This window comes from Quercus robur, chromosome 1, assembly GCF_932294415.1.
Source record: "Quercus robur chromosome 1, dhQueRobu3.1, whole genome shotgun sequence".
NCBI classification, from domain to species: domain Eukaryota; kingdom Viridiplantae; phylum Streptophyta; class Magnoliopsida; order Fagales; family Fagaceae; genus Quercus; species Quercus robur.
The window spans coordinates 6,510,419-6,521,137 of NC_065534.1; the positions used below are offsets into that span (position 1 = coordinate 6,510,419).

Sequence of the window (10,719 nt, forward strand, 5' to 3'; positions counted from 1 at the left end):
GTTTATTAAAGTGACTGAGAAATATAAATAAAAGTAGTTTTCACCAACCTCTTTTCTTTTTTTCACATATACATACATACATACATACATATATATATATATATATATATACTTCACCCAAATATTTCATAAAATAACACTTGCCCCACTCTCAAATATTTCATGAAATGACACTTCTTGTTGAGATTTTTATAGATGAAACATATAAATATATGCCCTCTCACATCATTACTTCCCTAATACAATATTCCATAGCTAGAAATCATCATATGTTCACAAACCTAAAGGGGGAGTATCGTTTCCTTTCTTTTATAGTTTGGGTAAAAATATATTTTAAAATGAAAGGTTTTTTTTTTTTCTTTGGTGAAAAACCAATATTTTGTTAGAGAAGTTACAATGTGAAAGTGCATTGAATTATATTTTGTATTTATATATAAATCTGAATGGAAGGAGTGTTATTTCTTGGAATGTTTGATGAAGTCTAATTTTGTGAAACCTTAGCAGAGGATGGTATAATTTAATCTAAAAATTATTTGCAAATTTCCAAGTCTAACGTGGGTGCTCTAAAGTCTAATTGTTATTTTTATTTTTACTATTATTTACTCTTTAACTAATTTATTATTTATCAGTGTTAAACGCTTTGAGGCCTTGGTCAGATTTTTTTTTTAATGACCTAAGCTACTTTCCTAAATTAAGAGAACCATAATTTAAATCCTCCATTTTCTAATCACTCTCGAATTAAAAGAAAGAAAAAGAATGAAATTGGGCTTGAGGCTCTAACTATTTTGTGGACATCTTGAAGGGTCCAAACTAACTAGGCCCAACAAAAGATTTATAGAATTTCACAGCCAGGTCCAAAAGGTTAAAAATTTCAGCCTAATAGTAATAAATCCCGCGAATAGAATTCACAAACAAATCCTATTGGTCAATACTTAGTGCCACGGATTACAATCCGTGTCACTGTCCTCCAAACAAATCTACACCGTAGATTACTCGACCAAATCAACGCTCCAAATTCACTCTCTCCCAAACTTTCAAAACTCCCCGCCTCTCCAAAACTACATTACAAATACCCCCAAAACCCTTTCTCTTCACATCACAACAATCAAACTCACTTTCTCTTCACTTTTCCCTCATTTTCCCACCAACCAAACAGATCTTTCTCTTTTCCAAATGGCTCGTACCAAGCAAACCGCTCGTAAGTCCACCGGAGGCAAGGCGCCAAGGAAGCAGCTGGCAACAAAGGCTGCCAGGAAGTCAGCTCCGGCGACCGGAGGAGTGAAGAAGCCACACAGGTTCAGGCCAGGAACCGTGGCTCTGAGGGAGATCAGGAAGTACCAGAAGAGCACGGAGCTTCTCATCCGAAAGCTCCCGTTCCAGAGGCTGGTGAGAGAGATCGCTCAGGACTTCAAGACCGACCTCCGATTCCAGAGCAGCGCCGTCGCGGCTCTTCAAGAAGCCGCCGAGGCTTACTTGGTCGGACTCTTCGAGGACACCAACCTGTGCGCCATTCACGCCAAGAGAGTCACCATTATGCCTAAGGATATCCAGCTCGCTAGGAGGATCAGAGGCGAGAGAGCCTAGAGAGAGAGAGAGAGAAAGTTGGTGTAGTCGATTTAGATCTGTGTTTAGGTTTTCCTTGTTTAGATCTGGAATCTCTGTTTTTATCTCTTTGTTATGTTTGTGTAGAATTGTGGAAATCTAATATCTAATTAGATTGCTTTAGCTTTGTTCAATATCAAATATCAATTTGAATTTGAATTTGATGTGAGAATGATTCCTTGGAAGTTAATTTGAATTTGATGCTTTCTTTTTGTTTTTTAAACGATTGAAAGTGTTTTAGTGCAATGGTCTTGAATTGGGTTTCAGGCCTATAATAGAAATGATAGTCACTTATAAGAAATTCTTTAAACTTCAATGATTGCAAATTGATCGACTTGAAGTGGCAATTACTGATGTTTGGATTGGAAGGAGATGGTGTTTGGTTTCATATGATTAGGCCACAATCATACTGGCAAATATAAGATTCATCGCCTACTTAATTGGACAGTGATTTGGTTTCATTGCATACTACATGGTTTTCATTTCTTTAGGATGAGAAGGAAACTCTTCTTTCTTTTGTTGCGATTTTGACTATCAAATATTTTGGCTTGAATGTGTAGGTACTAAGCAGTGTTGAGTTTTCTCTTTTGCTTTTAGGAGATAGGAGTTAATGGTTTGCATCCAGTATAAGAAGACAAGGACGAAAGGGTGAAATAGTGAAGAGTTTGTATGGTGTGTCACAATAAACCTTCTTTTTATTGATAACTCATTTGTGTGTTCTAATTTCTACATGAGTGTGTGGAGATTTATTGCAAAGTATTTGATACTTCAATCTTTGAAGTGTTGAAATTATTATTCTATTAAGAGTTTAAATTCGGTCCGGAGCTGGCGTAAAACACTACTTTTACGCCAGCCAATGAAAATATGCTACATCGTTATTTGACTTTTTCTTGTAATTCAACTCCCTCCTCTCACAGACCCACTCATCTTCTTCTTGAGATTTTCTCACTCTCCGTTCCCTCTGTTAACTCTTTCTTCTAGCCTTTTTTTTTTTTTTTTTTTCATACCATCAAATCCATTGCTTTCCTTCTCTTGTGTACGCATCTTCCCTGCACTAATCCATGCATCAACACAGTGGCAGTGGGCATTAAATCTGAAAATTTCGACAGAAACAAGTTAAAGGAAAAGAAAAGTAACACCATAACTTATTCCGGCCGAAGCTTGCATTTTGGTCGGTATTCACCGAAACGCACCAAAATAGCCGAAACACCCTGAATTGGGCCGAAATTTGTTCTGGTATTTGTTCTAATGGGTTTTGTTTGTCAGAATGGGTTTGTCTAGGACACCCTGCTCAGCATAAGCAGATACAATTATATCTCACGTGACCAAATTTCTATCAAGCATTTCATCAAACACATTCTGTGCATCCACGAGACTCCCACAATCACAATACATTCGAAGAACACAATTCTCAAGAAACCCAATTGGGTCCTTCACTGTTCTTCGCAACCGGTCGGAATCAATCTTCCATCAGACAAAGATCCCAACTTGGCACATGTTTCAAATATGCTTTTATACGAGTGGGGACTAACGGAAACACCAGCCTCGTCCATGAGTTTAAGAAATTCATGAACTTGTTTGAGCTTCCCTTGTTTGGGCAAAGAAATCAAGTGTACATTTTCAACTTGGCCTTGTTGGATTTGGTGGGTTTTCAACGAAGGAAAACTGCATTTGAGAGAGACCCATTGAGGGATTTGAGAGAAATTTGCAGATTTGATTGTTGTCTCTGAGAATTTGTCCTGAGCTACAACTGGAGAAGGAAGGGGAGGCAGCAAAAAGCTCTGGGCATTGATTGAAGACATTTTTACTCAAGTTAACAAAACCCGATTCCCCAAGTCCAAGGAAGAACGCAACACAGAAGAAATCGCCATGCTGCTAACTTGTTTCCATATTGGCCCAACTTCTTCAGGCAACAACTGTGCTACGATTTACGACTCCCTGTCCCTTAATAAATATGCTATTTGAGTTTAAATTCGGTCCGGAGCTGGCGTAAACAAAGAAGCAAAAAATTAGAATGTAGAGTAGCTCCTCTGACACATTCATAGCAATAAACAAACAAAACCCATTAGAACAAATTCCAGAACTTCGGCTATTTTGGTGCGTTTCGGTGAATACCGACCAAAATGCAAGCTTCGGCCGGAATAAGTTATGATGTTACTTTGCAGGGAAGATGAGTATACGAGAGAAAAAAAAAAACGGGCTAGAAGAAAGAGTTAACAGAGGGAACGGAGAGTGAGAAAATCTAAAGAAGAAGATGAGTGGGTCTGTGAGAGGAGGGAGATGAAACACAAGAAAAAGTCAAATAACGATGTGGCACTGACCGAATTTAAACTCTTCTATTAGAGCATCCACAGCATTGGAGCTAAAAATTTAGCTTTTTAGCTCCACCAAAAGTTACTTTATTTATTATACCTATACATATGCTACAGCAGTGGATCTATTTTAGCTTTCAACACAATAAAATAATATATCCCCTACAATAAAATAACATATCCTCTACAATAAAATAATATATTACACTACCCAAAAAACACCCACAACCATCAGCCCCAGCCACCACCACCGCCGCCACCACCGCCACTACCACCGCCACCGGCCACAACCACCACTCTATTTTGGCAACCACAACCCAACATAGAAAAAAAAAAACCAAAAACAAAACCACAACCACAATCACAACCTCATTACCACCGGTCACCACAAACCACCAGCCATGACAACCACAACCCACTGCCACTGCCACAACCACCACCACCACTACCATAGCCAAAATCAACCACCACCACCACAGCTACCAAACCCATATGAAAATACATTAAAAAAAAAAAAAAAAAAGCCTCAATCACAGCAAAGAGAATAGAGAGATGGGCGGCAGCGGTGGATCGGAGGCTTGGGAGGCGTGGGCCGGTGGATCGGAGACGTGGATCGTGGTGACCTTGAGGCCGGCGGAGGCGTGGGTTGGAGGCAGGGGGCTTGGGTTGGCTTGGGCCGGTGACGGAGTGACTAAGGCGGTGACGTTGGGCCTGTGACGGAGTGATTGAGGCCGGTGACGGAATGACTGAGGCCGGTGACGTTGGGCCTGTGACGGAATGACTGAGGCCGGTGACGTTGGGCCGTTGACGGAGTGACAGAGAGAGAGAGTAACTGAGAGAGAGAGAGAGGCGAGAGTTGCTGAGAAAAAAGAGAGAGCTTTTTATTATTTTAAGTCCAGCCGAATAAAATAATAGTTTTTTTTTTTAGCTCTCATGAACAGTACACATCTATTTATAGATGTGTACTGTAGCAGTGGAGCTAAAAAATATAGATTTAGCTCCACTGCTGGAGCATCATTTTAAAGTTTGTGGAGCTAAAATTTAGCATTATAGCTTTATACCACCTCTGCTGCAAATGCTACTATTGTAATGATATATTTTAGCCGACGCACTTTTTGACTAATGGTTGACAATGTGATTATTTGGGCTGTGATTTGCATGCGGTGAAATTGACTTTGTAAATGAGAGAGATGGTAAATTGGCCGACTTGATGTGATATCATAATTTTGAAATTTTACTGTGCTAGTGGTGAGACTAACAGAGTTCACATTTTGAGTGTGTTTATCAGATTGATTGAAAAAGTAAAAAGTAATTTGCACTAGCTTTTTTTTTTTTTTTTTCATATATATAAATTACTCATACTTTTCCAAAATGTTTCATAAAAATGACACTTGCCTCACTCCTAAACATTTCTTGGAATGACACCTCTACTTGAGAATCGAGATTTGCATAAATGAAACATAAGTATATAGCCTCTCACATCATTACTTCCCTAACACAATATTTAGAGTCTGTTTGGTTGGTTAGTTTGAGTAATGTTATTTGAGTGTTTTTGATATACATGTGAGTAAAAAAATGTGTTGAATTGTGTGTAAGATCGTTTACAATGTGTAGAAATGTGTTATAACTAATCTACCAAATACCTCCTTAATATCTAGAAATGAGTTATAAGTTTGTAAGAGCATCATCATCAGGTGTGCCAAATGCCAAATATTTGGCATTTGACACACCAAACACCAAAAACAGAGCATCATGAGGTGTGCTATATGTGTTAAAATTTTGAAACATGTTACAATACGCTTTCAAATATGAGAGCGTACTGATGAGAATGCCATAATTTTTTATGCTTGTTTTATTTACTTTTCCTCTCTCCTCACAACACATCTCTCTCTCTCCGTCTTCTCATCTCTGTCTTCTCTATTCCTCTTCCACAGCACGTCGATCTCACTAAAGACAACCACTCGACGCCATTGATCTTTGTGCCAGGACAGAATTCCACCCCACAAACTCTTCCGAAAACCCGACCCGACTCAAGCTTCAAAGACAAAGATGATGATAGCTCAATGGAGATCTTGTGCACCACGGACTAAGTCCGATTGGCGAGTTTTGGCAGCGAACGAGTTGGGAACGCCAATGAGTCACATCGGAGCAAGTGGATTGGTTTGAGGAGAGGCTTTTGGGGCTTGAGAGATGGGGAAGATGAACAAATGCCAGAGTTCAAAGCCATTGGAGATCGCAAAGAAAACGGTGTCGTTTAGAGAAAGGTTTACTAGTAGTAGTGGTAGTACTAATCCATGGCAAGCTTTTGAATTTCTGAATTGAGAAAATTTGGATTTGTGTTTGTGTTTGTGTTTTGGGGTTTTTGTCTGATTTGGGATGGGTTTTGAGGTTTGTGAATGTGGTGGGTTGTTGTGGATTTATTTATTTATTTTTTAAAGGTGTCATTGGTGGATGGGATTGTGCCGGTGGTGGCTGTCGGTGTTGTGCGGCAGTGATTGTTGGTGGCTGTTGTTGCGGTAGTGGTTGTTGTTGGTGTTGTTGATGATGATGATGATAGGGAAAAGTTAATATATTATTTTAACGGGTAGTAAATATTAATTTAGTGTATAGAATTGAAGTATAGAATATCTAATAAATGGTATATTGTAAAATGATGTGTTAAAATGATAAAGTAGGTTCTTGGTATGTCAAAATGACTTTTTTTATGAGAGAACTGATGAGAATGCTCTAAAGAGGAGTACCATATGTTTACAAACCTAAAGGGGAGTATCATTTCCTTTCTTTCATAGTTTGGGTAGAAATCTTTTTTCAAAAAAGGAGACATTTTGTTAGAAAAGTAACAGTTTGAAATTGCATTGGCTTATTTATAGTATTTATATATAAATCTAAGGGTGAGAGTGTTATTTCTTAGAATGTTAGGGAGTCTAATTTTGCAAAACCTTAACAGAGGATAGTATAATTTATCTGAAAAATTATTTGTAATTCTGCAAGTCTAACATGGGTGTTCTAAAAGTTAATTTTACTGTTATTTCCTCTTTAGCTAATTTATCAGTGTTAAACTCTTTGAGGCCTTGGTCAAGATCGTTGTAGTTTAGTGACATAAGCCGATTTCCTACATTAAAGGAGAACCAGAATTCAAAATTTCAAATCCCTATTTTTCATCACTAACGATTGAAAGAACAAAAAAAAAAAAGAAAAGAAAAAGAAGGAAATTGGGGTTGAGGCTTTAACTATTTTGGGGACATCCTGAAGGGTCCAAAAATAACTGGGCCAATGCCCAAAACCTGAATTGAAAACTGAGAAATTGTCACCGCCAATGTGTTCCCAAAATAAAAAACAAAAACCAAAAGATTCATAGAATTTCCGCCAGTTCAAAAGGTTAAAAATTTCAGCCTAATAATAAATCCCGCGATTAGATTTCACAAACAAATCCTATTGGTCAATACATAGTGCCACGGATTACAATCCGCGTCACTTACTTCCAAACAATCCTCACCGTACATTACTCCCCCTAATCAACGCTCCAAATTCACTCTCTCTCAAACTTTCAATAACCCCCCAAAAATTTCACAATCTCCCGCTTCTCCATTTTCCCCAAAAACCACACTACAAATACTCCAAACCCTTTCTCTTCACATCACAACAAACAAACTCACTTTCTCTTCACTTTTTCCTCATTTTCTCACCAACCAAACAGATCTTACCTTTCTCCAAATGGCTCGTACCAAGCAGACAGCTCGTAAGTCCACCGGAGGCAAGGCGCCAAGGAAACAACTCGCAACAAAGGCCGCTCGTAAGTCAGCTCCGGCGACCGGAGGAGTGAAAAAGCCACACAGGTTCAGGCCAGGAACGGTGGCTCTGAGAGAGATAAGGAAGTACCAGAAGAGCACGGAGCTTCTGATCCGAAAGCTCCCGTTCCAGAGGCTGGTGAGAGAGATCGCTCAGGACTTCAAGACCGACCTCCGATTCCAGAGCAGCGCCGTCTCGGCTCTACAAGAAGCCGCCGAGGCTTACTTGGTTGGGCTTTTCGAGGACACCAATCTGTGCGCCATTCACGCCAAGAGAGTCACCATCATGCCTAAGGATATTCAGCTCGCTCGGAGGATCAGAGGCGAGAGGGCTTAAGATGAGATAGGCGACAGGGTTAGATGTGGAAAAAAAACTACTACTTGTCGTTTTTTTTTTATTAGGCGGTTGTGTGGTTTGTGATGATGTGAATCTGTTTTGGGAAAAACAATGTAATGGTTTTTAATATTTGAATTTAGTATTAAAAAAAAAAAAAATTGAAAGTTTCGTGTGTTTGACGAAATGTTTAAAAGATTGTTTTTATCGTGAATGTTCAGAGTCCATTTATGTTGGGTTGATGTGAGGTTTTTTTAGTTAAACATAGGGTTTTTTATTAGATTTAGGATGTTATACTAGAGAGCAAATGGCCCTGTATTTAGAGACTAAAATGGGACATGTCTTTGATACAATGCTCCATTGATTATTTGTTGCATAGTGAAAAAATAGAAGGAAATTTAAAAATATATAAAAAATTTCCAAGATCTGTGTCAAAACCCTACACGATCTTTTTGACACATGGGAATCAGAATGTTTTTGCAAAACTGGTTTACTTTGTCTTTGTGAACCTAAATTAACTGTTGAATTGCTCTCTCTCTCTCTCTCTTTTTCATTGCAAAATGCTAACTCCTTATCTTAAACTGGCTCTAGTTGGATTGTGATTCTTCTAACCAAATGTTACTTCGATGGTAAATTGATTCAAAGAAAATTGGCTCAGTGCATGATGTGGGATGTTAAAAGTATTAGACCCTGTTTGTTTTCACTTTTTGAGCCCAAAAAGGGCGTTTTGAAAAAAGATCAACCAAAAAATGTGTTTGGTGAGCTCAAAACGCAACTTTTTTATAAAAGTTGCATTTTGAGCATTGAGAAAAAATTGAGGACAAATGCGGAAGGGATTATGGACCCTCAGGGGTCCATAAATGAAAATGCACTATGCGCGTTTTGTATATTACCGTTGCAAACCCGAAAAATACCGAAATACCCAGCACTTTCTCTCACGCCCCTCATCTCTCATCTCTGCTCTCCCTTTGTAGTTTGCACGATGCCTCCATCTCTTCTCTCTGCCTTACTCTGCCCTTTCCGTAAGTCTCTCTACTCTTTGTCTTTTTTCTTTGTCTTCCTTTTCTTCTTTCGCTTCGTCTTCCTCTTCTTCTTCTTTCTTTCTTTCTTGCTCTTCCTCTCTGTAAGTCTTTCTTTCTTTCTTGTTCTTCCTCTCTGTAAGTCTTTCTTTCTTTCTTGTTCTTCCTCTCTGTAAGTCTTTCTGTAGTTTTGGATTGTGGTTTGTTTTATGGGTAATGATTTTTCTGTGTTCTTTGGGTTGATTTCTCATAGGTATGGGTTGTTTTGATTTGGACCAAACCTGGGTTGATTCTCATGGGTCTGAGTTGGTTTTGATTTCTCTATTCTTTGGTTGATTTCTCATGAATCTGGGTTTTGATTTCTCAGGTACCAAAAACACTGATCTGCTACCAAAAACCATCAGGTACCAACATTGATCTGAAATTTTTTTTTTACTGAGTGTGGGAAAAAAAATTTCGGATCTTGCTATGAATGGGTATTGTTCCTTTACTTGTTGTGTTATTTGTTTTTGCTGATTGGAATATATAATGAAGTGTTTAATTAGTAAAAATATATAATGAAGTGTTTAACACTGATCTGAATTTTTTTTCTTTTTTTACCGAGTGTGCTATTTTAATATATAATGAAGTGTTTAATGAGTATAGTTTGTGAGTCTGAAATAGCCGACTATGTGATACTAGAATTTGAGTAATTTGGATTTGTTTGATATTGACTTGGTCAAATTCGGTGGTTTTTGCGAGATAATGGTGAACATGTTCACTAAATTAGATTAAGCTGACTAGTCAATATGCTAATTTGATTAGCAACCATAGCTCTAATGATTGATGGCTTATCATAAATTTAGGAATTGGTGGCTTTACATAAACTTTGTGTAAGGCATGATAAGTTTGATTGATAAGCCAATAAGCTGTTTGGTTGAATAAGAACAGTACTGAAGTTTGTTTAAATTAATTGTTTGGGAGAAAGGAAATTTAAACAAGCTATCCTTTTCAGCTGGATTTAGTTGGATTCATATCATGATTGATGTGGCAATTACATGCCCGATTTATGGCTTAATGATAGGTTTTCAGTATTTGAATGTTAAGGAAAAGTGACGGGCTTTGTTTTGAGTTGGGATTGGGAGTCGAGAAAATTAGTCACTGATATAGGGATCATTTCTAATTTCTTGCAAGGTGCAGCTATTTTCAGAGTCTATTTTGCTTCTTCACTGACTTCATATATGAGTATCATGTTTAAAAAATAAAAACATAAATAAATCTTTTGGAATCAATCAATCTCTAACATTGCTGGTTTTGCAGGAAATAGGTAGCTACATCTTCTGAGAAAGTTTTGGTGGACCTAGTAGCTGGAATATCTGATTCATGTGCAGTCTCAAAGCTTTATCCTTGTGAACGATATTCTTATGCACAAACAGGCTGAGAAGTGACCGGAGGGTGGCTTCAAATTTTACATTGATAATCTGTACATGTTTTTAATAATATGTAATATTTAAGTTTTTTAATCTTCACTTACATGTTTAATTTTCTCATTCTAACATAGAGAGCATTTCCATTTTCTTAATAGCAACTTGATTTCTTGTTTGGATCCAGGGTTGGACCCATGATCATCTACTATTCCGTTGGTATTATTGGCCCTAAATGAAATGTGCTGCGTTTAATTCTTA

At 37.8% G+C, this 10,719-nt stretch overlaps 1 protein-coding gene and 1 long non-coding RNA gene across 2 annotated transcripts; both read left to right on the forward strand.

Annotated features, from left to right (window-relative positions):
- The first annotated feature begins 1,079 nt into the window (after positions 1 to 1,079).
- LOC126698409 (uncharacterized) lies at positions 1,080 to 8,250 on the forward strand. Its single transcript, XM_050395982.1, has 2 exons — positions 1,080 to 1,581; positions 7,365 to 8,250. Exons 1-2 carry the CDS (start codon positions 1,174 to 1,176, stop codon positions 8,037 to 8,039), a joined length of 1,083 nt encoding a protein of 360 aa, XP_050251939.1. The 5' UTR covers positions 1,080 to 1,173; the 3' UTR covers positions 8,040 to 8,250.
- Positions 8,251 to 9,421: 1,171 nt separating this feature from the next.
- On the forward strand, positions 9,422 to 10,719 carry LOC126713599 (uncharacterized). The gene is made up of 2 exons (XR_007651384.1): positions 9,422 to 9,459; positions 10,355 to 10,719. It is a non-coding gene; the product is annotated as an uncharacterized LOC126713599 (long non-coding RNA).

Bases quoted from the DNA above. Each gene is read 5' to 3' on its own strand.
- LOC126698409 (XM_050395982.1), top strand. From the start codon at position 1,174: ATGGCTCGTACCAAGCAAACCGCTCGTAAGTCCACCGGAGGCAAGGCG. The intron at 1,582-7,364 runs TAGAGAGAGAGA...GTCAATACATAG, and splicing joins GGATCAGAGGCGAGAGAGCC to TGCCACGGATTACAATCCGC.